Raw genomic sequence first — 24,441 nt, 5'->3', positions numbered from 1 at the left:
ATATATCCGATTTTAATAAGTAAATTCACTAACTAAATTTGCACATTATTTATTTAAATGTTTATTAATATATTAATATATAATATTTTAATATATTAATTTATAAATAGATTAGTATATGATATTAGGGAGAGGGGGGAGAGAGAGAGAGAGAGAGAGAGAGAGAGAGAGAGATTAAGACACCAAATTGTGTCATTATAGGTCATATGGTATTCTAAGGGGTCGTAGGACACAATATGACCCCTTAGGACACCATAGGACCCATAGTGATCCAATATGGTGTTATAAGGGGTCATATTGTGTCCTAAGGGGTCATATGATGTCTTAAAGGGGTCATATGACACAATATGACCCATTAGGACATAATATGACTCATAATGACACAATTGGGTGTCTTAAGGGGTCATATGGTGTCTTAAGGGGTTGTAGGACATAATATGACCCCTTAGGACACCATAGGACACCATATTGTGGGTCCTATGGTGTCCTAAGGGGTCATATTGTGTCCTACGACACTATAGGACCCCTTATGACACCATATGGTGTCGTTAGGGGTCATATGGTGTCCTAAGGGGGATCATATGGTGTCCTAAGGGGTCGTAGGACACAATATAACCCCTTAGGATACCATATGACCCATAACGACCCAATATGGTGTCTTAAGTAGTCATATGGTGTCATAAGGGGTCGTAGGACACAATATGACCCTTATGGACAACATAGGACCCCTTATGACACCATATGGTGTCACTAGGGGTCATATTGTGTCTTAAGGGGTCATAGGACATAATATGACCCTTTAGGACACCATAGGACCCATAACGACCCAATATGGTGTCATAATGGGTCGTATGGTGTCCTAAGGGGTCATAAGGGTTCATGGGACACCATAGGACCCCTAAGGACAACATACGACCCCTTATGACACCATATGATGTCGTTAGGGGTCAGGACACCATATGACCTCTTAAGACACCAAATTGTGTCGTTATGGGTCATATGGTATCCTAAGCAGTCGCAGGACACAATATGACCCCTTAGGACACCATAGGACCCAAAGCAACCCAATATGGTGTCATAAGAGGTCATATTATGTCCTAAGGAATCATATGATGTCTTAAAGGGGTCATATGACACAATATGACCCATTAGGACACCATAGGACCCGTAATGACCCAATGTGGTGTCTTAAGGGGTCATATGGTGTCCTAAAGGGTCGTAGGAAACCCTTAGGACACCATAGGACCCCTTATGACACCATATGGTGTCGTTAGGGTTCATATGATGTCCTAAGGGGTTGTAGGACATAATATGACCCCTTAGGACACCATAGGACCCATAACGATCCAATATGGTGTTATAACGGGTCGTATGGTGTCCTAAGGGATCATAAGGGTTCATGGAACACCATATGACCCCTTATGACACCATATGGTGTCATTAGGGGTTATATGGTGTCCTAGGACACCATATGACCCCTTAAGACACCAAATTATGTTGTTATGGGTCATATGGTGTCCTAAGAGGTCTTAGGACATAATATGACCCCTTAGGACACCATAGGACCCAAGGCGACCCAATATGGTGTCATAAGAGGTTATATTGTGTCCTAAGGGGTCATATGATATCTTAAAGGGTTCATATGACACAATATGACCTATTAGGACCCAATATGACCCATAACGACCAAATATGGTGTCTTAAGGGGTCATATGGTGTCCTAAGGGGTCCTAGGACACCATATGACCCCTTAGGACACCATATGACCCCTTATGACACCATATGGTGTCATTAGGGGTCCAATGGTGTCCTAAGGGGTCATATGGTGTCCTAAGGGGTCATATTGTGTCATATGATCCCTTTAAGACAGCATATGACCCCTTAGGACACAATATGGCCCCTTATGACACCAAATTGGGTCGCTTTGGGTCCTATCATGTCCTAAGGGGTCATATTGTGTCCTACAACCCCTTAGGACACCATATGACCCATAACGACAAAATTTGGTCTCTTAAGGGGTCATATGGTGTCCTAAGGGATCATATTATATCTTAAAGGAGTCATATGACATAATATGACCCAATAGGTATCCATAGGACCCAAAGCGACCCAATATGGTGTCATAAGGGGTCATATTATGTCCTAAGGGGTCATATGATGTCTTAAAGGGGTCATATGACATAATATGACCCATTACGACACAATATGACCCATAACGACCAAATATGGTGTCTTAAGGGGTCATATGGTGTCTATATGACCCTTGTGACACCATATGACCCCTATGGACACCATAGGACCCCTTATGACACCATATGGTGTCGTTAGGAGTCATATGGTTTCCTAAGGGATCATATAGTGTCCTAAGGGGTCATAGGACACAATATGACCCATAGTGACACAATTTGTTGTCTTAAGAGGTCATATGGTGTCCCATGACCCCTTATGACCCCTTAGGACACCATATGACACTAAATGACACCATATGGTGTCATAAGGGGTCATATGGTGTCCATAGGAGTCATATGGTGTCCCAGGACACCATATGACCCCTTAAGACACCAAATTGTGTCATTATGGGTCATATTGTGTCCTAAGGGGTCATGGGACAACATTTGACCCCTTAGGACACCATATGACCCATAACAACACAATTTGGTGTCTTAAGGGTTCATATGGTGTCCTAAGGGGTCATATGTTTTCCCATTACCTCTTAGGACATAATATGACCCATAATGACATAATTTGGTGTCTTAAGGGGTCCTCTGGTGTCCCATGACCCCTTAGGACACCATATGACCCTTAACAACACCATATGGTGTCATAAGGGGTCATATGGTGTCCATAGAGGTCATATAGTGTCCTAAGGTGTCATAAGGGGTCATGGGACACCATATGACCCCTTAAGACACTAAATTGTGTCGTTATGGGTCATATGGTGTCCTAAGGGGTCATAGGACACAATATGACCCCTTAGGACACCATAGGACCCAAAGCGATCCAATAAGGTGTCATAAGGGGTCATATGAAGTCTTAAAGGGGTAATATGACACAATATGACCCATAATGACCCAATATGGTGTCTTAAGGGGTCATATGGTGTCTTAAGGGTCCTAGGACACCATATGACCCCTATGGACACTATATGACCTCTATGGACACCATAGAACCCCTTATGACCCATAACGACACAGTATGACCCATCTCTCTCTCTCTCTCTCTCTCTCTCTCTCTCTCTCTCTCTCTCTCTCTCTCCCCTAATCTCTCTCTCCCTCTCCTCCCCTCTCTCTCTCTCTCCCTCTCCCCTAATCTCTCTCTTCCTCTCCTCCTCTCTCTCTCTCTCTCTCTAAAATATGACTAATAAAATCGGATACCCGATTTCTGTCATTGCCATTAATGTGGCAACGGTAAAAAAAATTTGGGACCACAAATTTATACATTAAAATCGGATATCCGATTTTTGTAAATAAAAAAGTGCCTTGTGGACCATTTTGTGGATTCCAACGGCCCACAATTTGCATATTCTATTTTATGTCGACGATAACAGATTTTTCAGACAAGTTGAGACAAATTTGTGCTTTTGGGAGATTCTTAAAGTCAAATCTTACATTGTCAATCATTTAGGAGCATCTTTGTGGAGGTAAATGGGGAGTAGTAGTCGTCAAAAGTCTAAATGCAAAAGAAAACTTTCAAATGACCAAATTAAAGTGTATAGACAAAGAGATAGAGAATGTCATAGGAGGAGAAGACAAGGTATGTTAAATATTGCTAATGTTACTTCAAGTGAAGAGGAAATTGAATTTGAAAATGTGTCACAAGTTATTGAAAATGAAAATGTAGATTTTGAAAGTGAAAATTTTGAAAATGTTGAAAATGTTGAAAGTGATAATGAAAATGCTCAACATGTGGAAAATTTTGACATAGGAGGTGAAAATATGGAAAAATTTGACATTGAAGGTGGAATTTCTCAACCAAGTGAACCATATGTAGCACCTAATTACTTTAGAAATGAAGACCCTCTCATGGATGAAAGACAAATTCCAAATCCAAGACCTTCAAGAATCCCAAAATGGTTATTTGAAATCGATGAGAACATTATTGCAAATCTTGAAGGCAAGAGGTCAACAAGAACCAATTGGTTGTGGGCTACACAACTTTTCGATCAAAATTAGCAATAAGACATTGACCGAGCAATGCCAACTCTTTTTTCAATTGATAAAGATGATAAATATGAAACCATTGCTAAACAAATTGAAGATTCATATGAACAAGAAGATAGAGAGAAATTCTATTATTGCCAAAAATCTATTTAACACTCTCAATTCTATTGGAAAGAATACCAAAGAAAGAGATAAGAGAACCGCTCGAAGAGTGATTACAACCTTCTTAGTAAGCCATCAATTGAGGAAGGCTCGTCAAATGAGACAAACTTGTGTTGATTTTAACATAAACTGTAAAACTTTGGATAGAGCACTTGCACGAAGACAAAGACTTGACGATCCACTTCAACAAGATACATGGGCTTTTGGTGGGAGGCTTCCACATGTTGATAGAAAGTTGACTGACAATGTGAAGGAGGAGATTCAATAATTTTGGCACTCTAATTCTAGAGTATCACCCAATGTAAATGATGTTTTGAAATTAAGAATCGGCAATCGAGACCGCACACCGCATCCCAAACATTGTTTGGAATCAAGCCAAACAATGTTGTACAAAAAACTTTGTGAAGTACATCCAACTTTGCAAATATCACAAAGGGTCTTTGAGTCTTTGAAACCATTTTATTGTGTTCCTCTTAAGATTCACAATACTTATTGTTTCAAGTACCATGTGGAGTTTTCAATGTACCATGAACTTTTATGTCATATTTGTTCTAGGATACATACTAATGAGATGTTGTAGAATTGTGGTGTGATGCTATTTCCAAGATCATCAAGAGACTTGCAAGATCTATTTTTATGCCCTAGAGATGATGGCTGTTATTTCCATAGAAATGATTGTTTGAATGAGAAGTGCTCAGAATGTGGTGGGTTGTCAAATTTTGTTTCATGTTTTTATGAGGGCAGTGAACATGAGTTTGGAAAGAATTATGTTGAGAAAAAAAGATATGAGACATTGAAATATACTTTGACGAGTGGAGGTGAAGGTTCTAGATGTGAATTAGTCTCAAGAGAAGTGAGCATTGTTGATTTTATTTTGGATTTTAAGGAAAATCTTTTCTACAAGTATGCAAAACACACCCATAGGTCTCAGTGGTTGGATCAGTAGTTCAGGATGTGTAAGAACTCTTTCCTGATTGGCACTATTGTATTGGAGGTTTATTTTGCAGAGAACTATACATTGCAACCACAAAATCAGGTACAGTCTCAGTACTATAATTCAATCCAGATTGCTATTTTTGTTCACATTACATATAGACATGCTCTTGATAGTACAGAAGAGGACAGGAAGATAATTAGGGAGTATCATTTTTATATGAGAGATGATAGATCACACTCCTCCGAATATGTGCAACATTCTTTTGAGAATTTTTTTGAGTTCCTGCATGAGAAAGATATTGCAATTGATTGACATATCATATGGTTAGATAATTGTACTGGTCAATTCAAGAATGCCCATATGTTTTATTGGTTGAGTAGAATGCATGTAGAGAGGCGTATACCTCATATTTGGTGTTTTTTTTAGGATTTCAAGTGAAAATTTCTCTGATGCACGTTCTATTATTGATTGGTGTAGTTCTGCATTGTCACATGGAGGTACTTTTGATTCAGCAGTGACCAGATTCTTTTGGTTGGTTGAGGAGGGAACATTGGGAGATAGATTGGATTGTCAAACAATTAAAGATTATTCAAAGATGCATTCATTTCTCAGCTCAGATGCAAGTACATGGACCATTTGGACATGAGCATTGGCTTGTTTTTGTCAGAGTTGTGTTTGGTGTGATTGGGATCAGTGCGACTCAAGTGAGTGGGTTGATACATGGGTTCCCCAATATCTAACTCCTTTATCTCAAACAATATCCTTGTCAAACGATGACATGGAAATTTCACTTTAGTATGACCGTCTATCAGATCTTGTACAACCAGGACATGTTTTTGCAGTTGTTGCACTGCAAGGGAATGAAGAGAGATCAGAATATTGGTTGGCATGATGTGTACAGGGAAAACAAAAGCTAACACAACCAGTGACAAATGATGATGGGTTCACATATCCTATAGGTTCAGTTGTTGTTGTGGGAACTTGGTTGCGAACATACATGGTTAGAAAGAATGGCATACCTGCATTTGAAGACTATGAGAGACACAAAACCATTATAATGTATTCACACCTTATTATAGCTACAAATGTCAAGTTGTTGAAGCATCATGAAAAATCGAAGACCAAAGAGCTATGGACAGTGACTACTGCTGATCATGAAGCAATACTGGATAATCTTAAGCAAAGAGATGACCCTTCAAACATACTTGAGTAGTAGGTCTTTAATGATGCCTTATTTTTTTTATCATGCATTTCATTTCAAACAATGATCATTAAACCTTAATGTTCAAGTTTTTTACATGTATATTAAGGATGTGTTCACAATGCAGGTCTATTGATGAACGTTTTTTTTTTGGAAACACAATTTTTGCATGCACATAGCGAGTACACTTGATATAATCGGAAGGGACGTATTTTTGTAACATGACTTGTTATCATGCATTTGATGAGCTTTACAATTTTTGCTATTAGAGAACACTATTTGACATTTTTTGATGATATAATTATCGCAAAACCTTTATGCTCATGCAGGTCTTTTTTGATGATATACAACAGTATCACATTATGTTATTTGCATCAACATACTAGGTTTTGTTGATATAATTTGAAGAGACGTAAATTTTTATGGTATATAATCCCACCTTTTCATTTATTATCATGCATTTCAGTTGAAGTGATTATCATAAATCCTTTATGTTCATCCATGCATTTTATGTGTAGGCTAACAATTCTTAAAAATACAGGTTCATGCTAGATCATTCGCCATTGACAAGACCCTCTCTTGGTGATGGTACATATTCCTTAGTGCATTAATGAGATTAAATTTTGTGCATAAACATTAAGTTAAGTGAATGTATTGCTATTTATAAATGACCATATCTACCATTGTCTTCAACCATGTAGAGAAATGTAGTGAGAAGGGCTTTAATCAACATGCTTCTTTCTTCAAAGTTATGCGTGTATACTTTGCAGAGAAACTGGTAAGTTTCATAATTATACAATCTTGTACGTCTTAAAAATGTTTCAAATGATCTATTTATAATTTGACAAACTAATTTGTATTAAGTGTTATAATTTGTTTCTTGTAGCACATTCATTCTGCATAAAAAGGTTACTTATTTTGGTCTTCATTTATATGCAGGCGTTTTTGTATGTAAGATTTTCTCCTAGGACATGAGGATTTCTGATGCAAATGAAGTAGGATGTTGTATTTGTATATGGATGTGAATTGATGTAACTTTGTTATGATGATATACAATGTCCATGAGAAAATTGGTTTAGTTGTATTGATGATATACAATGTATTTGTACATGAGTACATTGGTGTAGTTGTATTGATAATGAAAAAAAAATCATGTTTGCATATCCCTTCATGGATGTCACATGCAAGTGTAATGGTAATTATGTGTATACAATACATGAAAATATTGATGATCATTATGTGTCTACAGTGTAATCCTTGTTTATCTATATTTTTCATTGAACAAGTTAGGGCCAGGGATTCCAAGATAGGCATTTGTAGGAACCCCTCTCGTGGCCTTGTAGGTGCCATGAATTCCGAGTTAGGGCCCGTCAAAGTTTGACAATTTTTAGCACTTAGAGCGCTCAAGGGACAATGTCGGTAGGGTATGACCTCGAGCATTCGACCGAGTTGGGGGGGAAATAGGAGTATGCATGGGTTAATAATGACTAACTGGACATGTCAGAGCCAACGGTTTGTCATCGTGACGAGCAGAACAAGAAATTGGACACACAACAACATTCGATTGAATGAGACTAATGATTTTTTCACCAATTAAAAAATTGCTGCCCTAATAAAACCGTAGGGAAAATTGAAAAACTGAGATAGGATTTTGTAGGGACCCCTCTCATGGCCCCATAGGTTCAAACAGATCATTCACAAGTGCCATAGATTTTGAGTTAGGGCCCATCAAAGTTTGACAATTTTTAGCACTTACGGCGCTCAAGGGACGACGTTGGTAGGGTATGACCCCGAGCGTTCGACCGAGTGGAGGGGAAAAATAGGAGCATGCATAGCGTAATACTATGTAATTGGACATGTTGGATCTGACGGTTCGTCATCACGATGAGCAAAACGAGAAATTGGCCATGAGACAACATTCGAATGAATGACTGACGATTTTTTTGCCAACCGAAAAATTGTTGCCCTAATAAAACCATAGGGAAACTTGAAAAATAGAGATAGGTTTTTGTAGGGACCCCTCTCATTGCCCCGTAGGTTCAAACCAATCATTCACAGTTCCACGGATTCCAAGTTAGGGCCCATCAAAGTTTGACAAGTTTTAGCACTTAGGGTGCTCAAGGGACGACGTCAGTAGGGTATGATCCTGAGTGTTTGACCGAGTGGGGGGGGGAAATAGGAGCATGCATAGGATAATAATGGCTAACTAGACATGTTGGAGCTAATGGTTCATCATCAGGATGAGCAGAATGAGAAATTGGCCATGAGACAACATTCGAATGAATGAGACTAATGATTTTTTTGCCAACCGAAATATTGCTGCCCTAATAAAACCATAGGGAAACTTGAAAAAATGAGATAGGATTTTGTAGGGAACCCTCTCGTGGCCCCATAGGTTCAAACCGATCATTCACAGGTGCCACAGATTCCAAGTTAGGGCCCACCAAAGTTTGACAATTTTTAGCACTCAGGGCACTCAAGGGACGACGCCGATAGGGTATGACCCCGAGTGTTCGACCGAGTGGGGGGGGGGGGAATAGGAGCATGCATAGGGTAATAATGCCTAATTGGACATATTGGAGCCAACGGTTTGTCATCGCGACAAGCAGAACGAGAAATTGGCCATGAGACAACATTCGAATGAATGAGATTGATGATTTTTTCGCCAACCAAAAAATTGCTGCCCTAATAAAACCATAGGGAAACTTGAAAAACTGACATAGGATTTTGTAGGGACCCCTCTCATGGCCCCATAGGTTCAAATCGATCATTCACAGGTGCCACAGATTCCGAGTTAGGGCCCATCAAAGTTTGACAATTTTTAGCGCTTAGGGCACTAAAGGGACGACGTCGGTAGGGTATGACCTCGAGTGTTCAACCGAGTGGGGTGGAAAAATAGGACCATGCATAGGGTAATAATGTGTAACTGGACATGTCAGAGCTGATGGTTCATCATCGCGATGAGCAGAACAAGAAATTGGCCACGAGACAACATTCGAATGAATGAGACTGACGATTTTTTCGCCAACCAAAAAATTGTTGCCCTAATAAAACCGTAGGGAAACTTGAAAAACTGAGATAGGCTTTTGTAGGAACCCCTCTCATGGCCCCGTAGGTTCAAACGGATTATTTGCAGGTACCACTGATTCTGAGTTAGGGCCCGTCAAAGTTTGATAGTTTTTAGCACTGAGTGCACTCAAGGGACAACGCTAGTAGAGTATGACCCTGAGCATTCGCCCAAGTGGGGGCGGGGGGAAATAGGACCATGCATAGGGTAATAATGCCTAACTAGACATGTTGGAGCTGACAGTTCATCATCGCGACGAGCTGAATGAGAAATTGGTCACGCCACAACATTCGAATGAATGAGACTGACGATTTTTTTGCCAACCAAAAAATTGCTGCCCTAATAAAACCGTAGGGAAACTTGAAAAATTGAGATAGGATTTTGTAGGGACCCCTCTCATGGCCCCGTAGGTTCAAACTGATCATTTGCAGGTGCCATGGATTCTAAATTAGGGCCCATCAAATTTTGACAATTTTAGCACTTAGGACGCTCAAGGGACGACATCGGTAGGGTATGACCCCGAGCGTTCGACCGAGGGGGGGGGGAATAGGACCATGCATAGGGTAATAATGAATTGTATCAAGTATTTTTCATTAAATTAATTGTTCATTAAATGAATTTTATTGTTCATGAATTGTATTGTTCATTAAATGAATTGTATTGTATTGTTCATTAAATGAATTGTATTGTTCATTATATAAACAACACTTACGATGAAATCAAATGAATTGTATTGTTCATTAAATAACCATTATTAACCATTGTTAATTATTGGAATGAAGATTAAATATTTCCATGATAACACCATGCACAGATGAGCAACAATTTATATGATCAAATATCAACTTCTGTATATATAAAAATGTCAAATGATTACAAATGTATGTCCATATACAAATATGGCATATACGCCAGCTCAAACAAAATGTATGTCTAAATACGTGAATGTATGTCCATATACAAAATATACATGCCAACTAGACATGTAAGCATCCCAAAACTATCTATAACATCCTAAGCTGTTGATGGATCATCAAAATCGATCCTCTTCGCTGCACTACTCGGCTCTAAAGGATCCTGCACAAGAAAAACAAACCACAATTAATATTAGCTATATTATATAATTCAGATTCAAAAAGTTAACATAAAAATGAACTATAATTGAACTATTCATGTTTACCCCATCTCCACGTTTTCTCTTCAGCTTTGTAGGACTCTTGATGTATGTCTTCGGTAGAGGAGGTATGTTTTCAATATTTTCATACACAACCTACATATTTTCAGAAACATGGCATTGATACAAGTTAGCATATTATTGTCACTGATAATAACAAATTATATCTACTAAATACAAAATAAAATAAACACACATCTACTCGAGGCATCTCTTCTTTTTCTTCATCTTCAGGTATACTAGGTGTAGTCATCAAGGATGTGAAGCCAAGAATTCTCTGTACATATACACAACAAGTATATGAAACTATCAATATATGTCTAGATGTGTATAATCACTAAAAGTTATTTAAACTATTCATCCAATCATATTTGCATTCAATTACCTTTCCCTTGTCTTCAACTGCACTACCAGATCCTAAATCACACTGCCCCACACTCATGCTGCTTGTGCCCTACAAGAGTAAAATAAGATATGCATGCAAGATACTACATAATCCAATCAATACCAATATAAATGATGAGCATGTATGTACAATAAAATACAAATGACTAGGTGAATAATATGTGTACCATCAAGCTATCAAGGCCAAATGAAATGATCGACAAGGTGTCGTCCTGAATCTGTCTCAACTCCTCCTCGGTCATCAACTATTAAATAGACCATGTAAATAAAAATTAGTACTTAATATTATTTAGATTATAAATATTCATTTAAAATATAGCATGAACTATGAAAATACAAATCTTACCACTACATCATCAATGTATGATGACAATGCCTCCTCGCCTCTAGCATGCGAGGACTCCCCAGGGTATCCTCCAGTCTGTGTCATAACATTTGGTGCATCATGCATCTCATGCACCTAAATCACACTACACTACCATATCCTAAATCACACTGCCCCGCACTCATGCTGCTTGTGCCCTACAAGAGTAAAATAAGATATACATGCAAGTTACTACATAATCCAATTAATACCAATATAAATGATGAGCATGTATGTACAATAAAATACAAATGACTGGGGGCAATAATATGTGTACCGTCAAGCTATCAAGGCCAAATTAAATGATCGACAAGGTGCTCTCCTGAATCTGTCTCAACTCCTCCTCGGTCATCAACTGTTAAATAGACCATGTAAATAAAAATTAGTACTTAATATTATCTAGATTATAAATATTCATTTAAAATATAGCATGAACTATGAAAATACAAATCTTACCACTACATCATCAACGTATGATGATGGTGCCTCCTCGCCTCTAACATGCGAGGACTCCCCAGGGTATCCTCCAATCCGTGTCATAACATTTGGTGCATCATGCATCTCATGCACCTTATAATCTTCATTGTCCGTAGGAGGATCAACAGGTTGTCCAACTGGACCCAAGCATACGTGCCCACACATGACACAACTATTGGGCATGCATATGTGTGGAGCCGAGGATGACGTGTCAATGCCACCGGATGCGTCGCTACCATCAGAAGTAGGCTGAGCTACTAACCTACCCTAAGAAACCAAAAGGCTACTCAAAGAGTGAATAGCCGATATGGTCCATGAAGCCACCTCACAAGTGATATCTGGATCTGCACTGGAGGTGGGGGATCAACAGGAGGAGGGGGGACATATGGGCCCTGGACTACTCTGACTGCTCGAGGTCTATTTTGGGGCATACCTATACCCACACCTTAGAAATGTTGGATGTCAAAGTTGTTCACATGTTTTCCTAAAACAAACTCAGCATACAATTGTTTTATAAAGTAGAAGGGGACATCAAGATTGTTGTTAGGTGGTTTATCGAAGAGCATCCACCAATGATCCCAAAAGTTTTTCACAATACCATCATTTGTGTACCATTTAATAGAAAGTTTTAATTTTTGGGGTCTACGGGTTGACCAGTACGGGGATTCACAAACAATGAGGCGATATTGGCTTTCGATATCTCAAGATCCTTGATCTCCTTATATGACAAGCCATCTACATATTGTTCCCTCATAGAATCTCACCACAAAAGGGTGGCATTGTGCTCCTCAATCATGGTTTCCATACTCTTTATGATTGACATGAGAGGATCAAACATTGGGTTTAGATGAGGGATCCTACGATATACATCTGCAATCCCCCTCAATTCATTCAAATTTTGTGCAATCAAATCCTAAATTGAGGGGGGGTTTGGTAAAGGAGGGTTTGGTTGTTGTGGTTGTGGTTGATCAATGTTTTCATTGTTATCCCCCATTTTTAACCTAATTGAATGTAAACAATTGAATTTTGTTAACAAATTTAAACAATTTTGTATTTGATTTTAAAAAACCTAGTTTTAATGAAAAAAACCATATTTTCAATGAAAAATCAAATAAACATTAAAAAAGTACAAAAATTGAATGAAAATGATTGAAAACAATAAAAATCTTGCCTTTCAATCTATTTTTTAGCAATTTTTGGGCAAAACACCAGATATCGGATGCAATCGGATATCTGATTTCTATAAAATCGTGCAGCCCGTGGGTTAAAAATGATTCACAAGTTGTCACAGTCGAAATATATTGTCTCAGAAAATCGGATATTCGATTTTTATACTTAAATTATTTTAAAGTAACATTATATTATATAATATAATAATATAATATATAATATAATAATATATTATAAAATATAATACTATATTATATAATATATTATTATATTATATATTATATTATTATATTATATTATAAAATATAATTATATATTATATAATATATAATATAATATAATTATATATTATATAATACGTATTATATAATATATTATTATATTATAATATTATATTATATAATATATTATTACATTATATAATATATTATTACATTATATAATTATATAATATATTATTACATTATATATATTATATAATATAATATTTTATAATCTAATATTATATTATATATTATGTATTATATAATATATAATATAATATAATATAATAATATATTATATATTATATAATATGTAATATATAATATTACATTATATATTATATAATATATATTTTAATTTAAAATTACAAATAAAAATCAGATATCCGATATCTGATTTGCTTAGGTAATTACCATGCCAAGGTGTACTAACACCTAGGCCAAGCAAAAAGTCAACACGGAATTTCATGTTTTTAGGCGAGTGGAGAAGGCTATTTTTTTCACATCGCCACTTTTTGGCCCCCCATGATCCTGCACTAACCCTCTAACAAGAAACTAAAGAAATTAATGAAAGAAACCACAAACAAATCAAGCACAAAAAAAATCATTTTAAAAAGATGATTCATCTAAGAAGAAGTCTACTTGTTCATATTGCAAGAGGACTAGACACAAAGAACATTCTTATTATAAGAAGGATACTGATGAACTACAACATCTTCTTAAGAAGCACAATATTAATCTTTCTTCTAGAATGCCTAAGTCAAATTGTTCTTCCAATTCAAAATAATCATGATCTACTAAGGGAAATGGTCATGCAAGACTTGATTTTGAAGCAACTAAAAATAAACCTAGACCACTATGTGCTCCTACAAGTTGTGAATCAGGGAGATGGCTCCTAGATTGTGGATCTTCTCCTCATATGGCTTCTACATGGTCTATGTTCTCTTCTTTTGAGCCTTGTGTTATACTACCTATTCTAATGGTAAAAAATACTTATATGAGTGTAATTGGGAAAGGCCCTATTGATATTTAGGATGACACTTTCAATGAATCTTGTGTGTACCTCATTTGTTAAACAATCTTCTTTCCATTTATCAAATCACCCCATAGTGGAATAGAGAAGACTAGTGAATTCAATTCTGATTTAGTCATCTTTCAAGACTTGGATAGCAGAGAGATAATTTATACTAGGATGGTTGATCATGCATCTCAACTATATACCTTTTCAGACTTTGCACCTGATAATGATTTTGATCATTTGGTTGTTGATCACACTCCTAGTGTGAATTTTTATTTTCAGGAGAACTTTGGTTACTTAAACTTGGGTATCTCACATCAAATCCAATTCTTCAACCTTGCATTCCTTCTCCATCTATTGTTGCTTCAAAGGATACTTGTGTTTCTATATTCATGGTTACCTATGATTTAATGTAGCGGGATATACATCATCTTTCAAATACACCTACATGGGATGACTACTTGGCAAACATTCTAAGTTTGCTTTTCGAATCTCGTATTTCAGACTTGGGGGACACTCTTCATGATATTCATATTCTCTTTTGTGAAGTTGATTATTCTTCAGTTTTGGTGGAGTAAACTTTGGATCCTCTTGTCCATTCTCCACATGATGATTCATCATAGTTTAATATGATTGTTGATACCTTTGATCAATATTTGGAGGAGAATTATTTATCTTTAGAGGAGATACTTGAGTCTTTGGATCTTGTCCTACATACATCTCTACTAGCTTCTAGATTGTCATCTTCATCAATGTGGCCTAGAACACCTAATTTGAGTTTGATTTGAATGCCACAACAATGAGGTAGTTGATTTCAACAAAAAGCATAAACAATCAGATAAACTCTATTGAGTATTAGATATGTCAATTGGCAAATATCTATCATCCTATGAAGGACAAGGATGGTGCTACAAGAGCACAAATTGAAAATCTTGCTTACTTAGCTAAAGCAACTCATAGATAAAAAAGAACAAATCAAAGGAGAAGTGGGAAAACTAAGGGAAGTAGTGAACCTAAGGCTAGCTTCCTTAACTAACACTCTATCAAAAGGTAGAAAATATAGTTCAAAAGATAAAACTACCAAACTCCATTGATGGAGCATAAGATCTCCATATTAGTTTGAATGCCAATCTCACATGTTGGTCTCTACAAAGAAAAGCTAGGACACATCTCTTGCCCAATTGAATGTAGATAACACCTTCCATAAGATAAGAGAATGTTGACCTTCTATAAGATCAAGGATAGTTGTGTCTTTTGATTTTTCTTAAGGCACAATGTAAATAACATTTGTCTTTGAAGCATCTTCAACTTAGGGGGAGAGAGTTTGTTTTGAGATAATACAATTAGGGGGAGCACAATCTTGTAGCAAAATCATATGATGTCACCTTACCCTTTGCCCTTGATGACAAAGGGGAAGAGAAGATAGCTTTTAAATAACTATTGTCATCAATGACAAAGGGGGAGATTGTTGAAAATGGAGAGAAGTATGTTGTCGTTGATGTCAACCCATTGTTGCAACTTATAGTATGGAGAAGAGATGGACTGATGTAGATGATTTGATACACACTTTGAGTCGGCATGGTTGGTAATGATGTTGGTAAAATGGTCAGCGCTCCCCTCAGGATTCGTGACAACGGACTAATTGCCTCCTGTGCGATCCATATCTCTAGAGTTTATATCGGCGTTGACAAATTGGTCCTTTGACGCAATGGAAAACAGGGCCAACAACTGGTATCAGAGCACGAAAAGGCATTTAGAGTCCAAATCGCATAAAGAGGGGTTACCAATCAAAAGGTTGAGATTGCATCATTAGTTTAGAGTAGAAGGGAAGGAGGATAGCCCGTGAGAGGTGTCTAAAGAGAGGAGGAAAGTTGCACCACCCAGAGGAATCCAATCCCCTCAGGTAATGCTAAGGGGATATTGTTGGCAAAATGGTCAGCGCTCCCCTCGAGATTCGTGACAAGGGACTAACCGCCTCTCGTGCAATCCATATCTCTACAGTTTTTATCGAGCATTGACAGATCAGTCTTTTGATGCAACGGCAAACTGGGCTAACAAATGATAGTAAGACAACCAAGAAGTCCATTATAATAGTGATCAATGATATGAAGCGGTCTAGAATTGTTGTGAGAATCTATAGCACCACATCTTTTGAAGTTTATACTTATACTTAATACCATGCAAAAGTAGTTAGTTTTGGATGTCTAAAGTTTGATGTGGAGATAGGCACACATGTTTGGTTATGTTTTCAAATTTTTCATAGTATTACCTTGTTAGTCTTATGTACCACATTTCGTGACATGATCTAAAATGTTGTCTAAGGCATAAACAATTTATATCCTATGGTAGAGACATAGTGTTTGTGTCAATACCTCTACATTGCAAGACTTTTTCATGCAGTTATAATGTTATGTTGATTAAATAGGGGACATTTATGTCTAAAGTATGTCGATTTTGCAAATTCGTATTCTTCGGCCATCTATACAATTGAATATACTTGTTTTAAAAAGTGAGATATATATTGATTTCCGTTGAAAAATTATGCATGATATGGTAGTAGCCATTCTCCCTACAAAATGACATGCTAAGACATCATAACACAACATACCTTTAAAAATATACTTGTTTAATAGAGTTCAATATATATTAATATCCATTAAAAAAGCATGCATGATATACAGTAACTATTCTCCCTGAAAAACCACATCTCCATATGATATTGTTTATTATTGTACGGAATTAAAAATTATTCTTTTATTAAATCCCATAACATGATGATAATATGGCAGTTATTTCTGAAAAGATTGCCAGTCAATGCTATTGGAGGTTACAAAATAAAGATTACGGGCATGTGCACCATTATTAACCAGAAACCTTTTTCCCTAAGACTAGCGTAGAGAGATTGACCGGGTAAATAAATGAAGAGTTTCCCCTCCAAATCTGCCGTGAAATCATGGAATAAACTTTTTCAGTGGGATGGGTCCCATCCCAGAACACATATGCGCTTGTATCATTGCAAAACAAATTCTCTGGTGTCGTCTTTCCACAGCTTACTTGTGCATTAAGCAATCCTGATCCACAGCATGCTGTATTTGCATTCTTAAATCCTGCATCCAGACATTTAATTTAAATAATTAAAATTTTAAAAAATTATTATAAATTTTTTTTTAAATTTTGATACAACAAAATCTTACATAATAGAATCCAAAAATAAGATTAGATGAGAGTGTAATTTACCGTAGGCTCTAGCGTTCTGAATTATGTTCATAACATAATCATAACTGTTCATCCGGAGGATTGTTACTCCAGCTAATTTTTTATTAAGGTGATCCACAAGTGACTTCAATTTAGTGTTATATTCCACAACCAGTTGGTTTGCGCTCTCCAAACATTGACCTTTGGCAGTAGTATATCCAGCAAGTCTGGTATAGGGAGTGCATCCCACAGGTGAAATGTCCACTATAAGAAATTTTCTTGCCCCAGCTCGATAAAGAATCTGTCAAGTCACATTCCAATAATGATATCCTTTTTCCACAAAATTATAGACCTTATAGATTTTGTTAAGTGAGAATTTTGAAACTTACTGCTATGTACTGATCAAATTTGGTGAGGAGCAATGTAACGAACTGTGGAGGAGTAGTGGTGTTTTGAAGAGTTGTGTTGGCAATATAGGCACCAATATCGTTGCCTCCGGCCGTAATGCAATATAAAGAGTTGCTTATGTAGGATTTCGCTTGTGCAGCTCCAGATGGGTGTGTCTTCCTCAGATTATAAGAGAAGTGCTGGAACTGAAATACTTGGCGACTTACTGTGATAATATTCTGCAAGATTCAAGAGGATTAAAAGAGTAAAAAAGTAGTAAAATGCAGATATAAGATTTGGAGCATAATATTTGGAGCATAATGGTTCAACAGAAGTTTTAATCTTGATGGCCATTTCACCAATTTAACCACAACATTACATGTCTAAAGATTTTATTAAATATTTAGAAAATAGATTTTTTATTTATTTTTTATTGAATTTATTGTGCACCTGATTTTTTTTAATTTTAAAACTATTATACTACATTACATGAAAACAAAAATATTATCATGTCATATCTTTGGTAGAATTACAATCCTGCATTACCTTCTTCTTTTTTTATTGTTTTTATTTATCTATATTTTCATTAATAGAATTTTTTGAAAAAATCGCAAGGGAACCCTTTCAGGAGCAGAGAATCCAGGTTAAATGTCTTTCTTTTTTCACTTCAATAAATCAGCAGCAACCATAACCACTGAAAAAGTGGATTGCGAACATTCAGTGCAAAAGAGCTCTAGACACTATATTGAGAACGAAAAAAAAATCAATCAGACTCTGCTGTTAAAATAAAACTCTATATATGCTCAGAAACTCAGGAAAGACAAACTGAAAAAATCGGCATTTACCAGCTGCGACCCAAGACTTCAGATTACATTGGGAATATGCAATTACAAAAGAGAGCTAAATTAAGAAGAGAGCTAAACTAAGAAAACATAAGCTAGCTGCAAGCTAACGGGACAGCAACTGAACCATTCATACACAATCAAAATTAAAAAGATAGGAAGGAATGTTGCACATACAGTGGCAGTCTCTCGCCGTACAATGGCAGTCTCTCACTTTGAATTGAAGTGTGGTGAGAGATGAAAAAAATTATTCAGGAAGTATTATGGTATTCATAGTTGGATGTTACATAACTGAAATTTTGACTTTTCATTGATAGAACTTACTCATTTGAGATGATGGTATAGTAAACAAACTGCAAACGATCTTTATGAATAAGAAATCAAAACTTAATTTATGTAATATCAAGTCATGGATATCATCATACATCTTGATGACTGAGCCATTTCCACGAGGGATTGCCATTGTGATGATGATACATGCATTCATTCAGTGTCAAAGCTAATTGGTTTGAAAGTACGAAGAGCTGATGATTAATTTGAAGTAAAAAAACGTCACTGAATTCTTAAAGCAAAACAAAGAAAAAATTGCATATTTCCTTCCCAAGGGCATTTTGGAGAAACTTTTGAAACCTTGAAGGATACAGAGTTTGATGAGGATCCATACAAAAGATTTTTTTGTTTTATAAAAGACTCAATCTAAGTTGCAATCTTACAAAAATATGTTATATTTTCATGCATTAATGAAGAGTTGAACTTAAGGCTTTCTATTTGTTGTTTGGGTGCTTTAACCTTACTGATTCTTTTTGTGACTTTTCCATCTCTGATTTGACTGGTTCATTGTTCAACACTCCGCTTGGACCACACTATAAATATTTGGGGATCTAACTTGGTCTGACATTGTTGAGCTGGAATCTAATATTACAACTTTTTATGGGCTTGCTAAGAATCACTTGTAAGACTTCCTATTTGTTATTGGGATGTTCTACAATAAAACTACAGGCCCTCTTGATCAACAGCCCATTTTTTATTAAGATGCTCATTTTGAACAAAAATAAAATGATTTTGAAGATTTTTAAGTTCATATTCAAAAGAGTTATTTGACAAAATAGATAAAGAAAAATTTAATGTTTTCATCATTTATGATGTGAGAGCCTTGCATTCAGTAAAACTTAAATTTTAATAGATTCACTAAGAATCTTTCAACTTCATCAACAAACCCAAAATCTATTGATAATGTAGAGAAACAAAACAAATTTTTATTTATGAATTAAAACAATAAGATCAAAATATGAAGATGTAATTAAAAAGGTTCATCATTCCAGAACACAACGTACTAAGAATCTTTATTTGACACATACATAAACACCCACCAATCCTATTTAACCATTTAATCCTGTAATGATGTCTTACTGAGGTCTTTATCTTTGGAAAAAAGAAAGATTGAGAAAGAGAACATACATCTCCAGCTCCTGTCGAATCAAGCAATCCGCTACTTCCTGATGCGAAATTTATCCCTCTGTTAAAATTTGCCTTTGGCTGCAGAAAAGGAGGGATAAAGGGCAACCCCAAATAGGTAGCTGCAAACATAGATATATAATAGATGATTAATGGGCAAAGCTAAAAATACTTGGAATAAAGCTAAAAATACATTTTTGTACGATGGGTAAAGCTAAAATGACAGACTAAGAGGATTGGAGTTAAACATCTACATCTGAAACAATGAATGACACCAACCAAGGAAATCGAAAGCGGTGCGGCCATTAGTGAAGCGACCAGTTGGGTGGGGGAAAAAGGAAACGCCATATGGTGTGAAATTTGCTCGCGCTGTAGAGTGTGGGATATAATTGTTGTTCCCTGCATCGCCTAGGGAATCTCCAAACACAAACATGGCTGGTACATTACTCGTTTTTTCAGCTGCAGCCAAACAACTGACGATCCATAGCCCCACTAAAATTCCCACCAATGAGCTCTCCATTATTGTCTCAATCAGCCAATTATCCCAGATCTACTACTCAACCTCCAATTCACTTGGTAATTAATAAGAACAGGCTATCATATATATAAGTCATGCTTAATGTCTTCTTTACATGCATTGAAAGATTAAAGCTGAAAAATACGTTTATTTTCATGTTCAAAACTCCAGGAATAAAATAAGGTCGAAGATGCCAAATATGACTGTTTCCATGTTGATAAGGTCACCATTTTAATGTCAACATTTTCACGTCGGTTGAAACTAATGTTAAAAATCATTCTTTCGTCGAAACTCAGTTAAATTTTTCGTCCGTTATTTCCGTGGGAACGCCATTTTCGAAGTCTTGGACAGAAGCGAAAAATATAAAATGGAAGCTCCTTGGACAGAAGCGAAAAATATTAAATAAAAGTCTTGGACAGAAGCGAAAAATATAAATAAAAGTCCTGGACAGAACTGAAAAGATACAAAATGAATAAAGGATGATTGTTTAATTGATTGTGTATAATTAATTGGTGAAATTTCTTGATTCCCTCATTCATTAAAGTTCAGAATTTTTTGAAGTGTGATATAAAGAATTACGTCAAAATAATAGAATTAAAATGGTTCTTTGAAGAAAATCAAGATTTAGAATGAGTCTTTAAATCAAATTTAAAATGACTATCCATCAATCTTTAGGTCTTATTTTAGAGATTATAATCCCAACTACCTCAATTGTACAGTCAGTTGCACAAACATATCCCGATCATTTAAGAGAAGCATTGAAGGCAGATCTATCATGGATTCAATTGGACTCCTCCACCCTGGTCACTGTCCCATCTGTAGTGTTCTCAGGGATGGTGGGTGAATATAAATATATTATTTTATGTAATCCTTCATGATGATTATGTTTTTGGTCTACAATCTTTCAATAGAGTCCAGCTCTGAGGAGCTGTAAGAGGCTATGAAAAAAATTGTTATAAAAATGTAATGGTTCTTGAATGCTCAGATAGAAATCAAAAGTTACAGTTCACTTACAAAAGGATGTAATAATATCTGAAGGTCATTAGAGCTTAAAATCAGTCTGTAATCTAATTTTTTATTTTGATAAATATATAAAATTTCATGTTGAAATAAAAGAGGGGTTAAATTTTATTCAAAGCAAAAGAATAACAAAGCAAGGGTACCAAACAGCCCTGTCAAGATCTACCAAGTAAACCAACTGATGAGACAAATCCAAGGGTAATTGACCCTTGTCCATGATATACCAATTATGCATGTGCTCAGAGGCCCATTTAGCCAGGCAATTGGCAACACCATTCCACTCCCTAGGGATATGCTTAAAAGAAACAGAAATCAAAGAATCGCTCAAATGAAGAATCTAGTTAACAATTGAACTCAACTGCCAACTAACATCTACAGATTGTTGTCGAGTCAACAAATTCACCACCACTTGAGAATCTGATTAAAAAATGATCATGCTCCATCCAAGAGCACAAGCATGCTCCACAGTAAATAAAATGGCAAGAGCCTCCATAAAATTGGTAGTATAACAACCTTTATAAATAGAAAAGAGAAACAGAATAGTCCCCGAGCTATCTCTACCAATGCCAGCAGGACCAGGGTTACCCCGAGAAGACCCGTCCGTGTTGATTTTCAAAATACCTTGTGGAGGAGGACACCACCTCCCCACCTGATCAATCTTTTGAAAAGGGTGTCTACATCTATTTCTCATGAGTTGGCGTTGTGGAGGAAGAAGATAGAGCCGATTGTAGAACATAACATCACCTGAATCCACAACCTCAAACAAGTCACATTTTCCTGAAATAATTTCTCACAAGGAGTGGAGAATTTTCCACCACAAGGGGTGGGTTCCCAACACCATATCTTTAAAAATATGATGGTTCCTTTCCAACCATATATGCCAAAGAATAAAAGAAGGGCCAAGAGTAACTTCTACTGCTTTATTAGATAACAATACCACTTAAATGATATTAAATCTTCTATTAAAAAGATACAAAATGATCATATAGTAAATTTTTAATTTCCATCAATAATAATATAAGTCACTAATAAGATCCATCTATTGGTGTGAATTAAGATGAGTCACTAAAGAAACTTAGGGCTTAGAATGTGTCTTCAAACCAAACTCAAAATGAACACCATCAGTCTTTGACTCTTAGTCAAAGAAATATCAGCATATGCTCGTGTTCCCTTATCAGACAACAAAAAATCTTCCATCAAGAAAACACAAACTACGATACAATTTTTTTTAACCTTATTAATTTAAAAAAAGAAGAGATTCTTTCTTTATGTTAGTGGGTCTCCTCTCAATGCAACTACTGAGTTTTTCTTTTAATAAGGATAAGTATGATCAGTAATTGTATCAATTCTTAGTAGCCAGGAAAGAATTATTTTTCTTAAATTTATTGCCTCGATTCTCAACACCTAGCAAATATATTATTGCCAACTCTCAACACGTAGCAAGGGTATTATTGTATTTCTGATAGAATATTAGAGCACCATCTGGAAAACATTTCAATCATCAATTAGCAATTCATTAAAATGTGATAAAAGGGTGTCATAAATGACTCTGCATATTGTCATTTGTAGGGATAAAATATATGTTGAGTATTAGAACACGAGCAAACCTGCCAAATACTTATATATTAAAATACATGTTCAGGATTACAATATGAAATAATTGTATCTTTCAGTGGACATCTAAAAGTATCATCCTCTTGATTGAAATTTGTGTGACCTTTAATTATCGTTTTATTGGAAATTACAATTCAATGTAGATTTGTACTTGCTACATTTGGTACATAACCATAGAATCCCACTTCAAATTTATGTCTTAATATAACTAAGTGTTACATTTTACGCTTATAATTTTTTAATAAGATAGTATTATTTATATTAGTTATATATTTTTAAAAATATAAAGATAGATGAACATGGTCATATTCTATGATTTACAATTTATGTAATAGAGAATCTTATTAGTATAATTAAAGACAATTTATTAATCTATAAATGGAAAGAGTTATTAATGCGGTGATATAAGGAAGGTCACCATCATTTTGCTTGTTTCACACATTAAGATGTTCCTAATCATCAATGATAAGCTCTTAACCTACAAGAGTGCCATCATAATTAGCTTGTTCAAAATTAGGAGGCTGACCAACAACCTTTGAAAAGCAAAAAAGAAAGGTAAGATGAGAAAACTTGTCACTATCTAGTCAACTAAGTTCCAACCTCTATCATAAGGCTCTAAAGAAGCTAAAGGATAATGAGAAGATTGAAACTATCTATAAGCATTGTGGGCCCAATGTCTACATTTGGGGATGAGTAAAAAGAATATGAATCATGTCTACAAGCATTATGACTCGTAGGAGTTGTTCACACAAAGCTCTCTACGAGGGTGAATGGTGCAGGAGCACCTAAGGGTGAGAAAATACCCTTTTCAATTTTGTGCAATTTTAGCATAAGGATTGGTTCTAGTCCATTAGGTTGTCTATTTGGAGCTTGGAGTGTTTTTTGTCTTTTTTTTGGAATGCATGTTTCGGCAAGACATGTACCAATGAAACCACCAGTGTATGGAGTGCAACCATCGGCTATTCGAATAACCTGTTTACCCTATCTCGATGCCCCGATGATTATGCGTAAGA

At 35.9% G+C, this 24,441-nt stretch overlaps 1 protein-coding gene across 1 annotated transcript; it reads right to left on the bottom strand.

Moving 5' to 3' along the window:
- Window positions 1-17,092: 17,092 nt before the first annotated feature.
- LOC131049817 (GDSL esterase/lipase 6) lies at window positions 17,093-20,887 on the bottom strand. The gene is made up of 5 exons (XM_057983899.2): window positions 20,557-20,887; window positions 20,281-20,399; window positions 17,983-18,219; window positions 17,636-17,894; window positions 17,093-17,505 (listed from the first exon to the last, which is right to left on the bottom strand). Exons 1-5 carry the CDS (start codon window positions 20,795-20,797, stop codon window positions 17,261-17,263), a joined length of 1,101 nt encoding a protein of 366 aa, XP_057839882.2. The 5' UTR covers window positions 20,798-20,887; the 3' UTR covers window positions 17,093-17,260.
- Window positions 20,888-24,441: the final 3,554 nt, after the last annotated feature.

Source organism: Cryptomeria japonica, chromosome 7 (genome assembly GCF_030272615.1).
Source record: "Cryptomeria japonica chromosome 7, Sugi_1.0, whole genome shotgun sequence".
Taxonomy (NCBI): Eukaryota; Viridiplantae; Streptophyta; class Pinopsida; order Cupressales; family Cupressaceae; genus Cryptomeria; species Cryptomeria japonica.
Note: the sequence above shows the minus strand (reverse complement) of the source record. Positions and strands in the feature narration are given on the sequence as shown.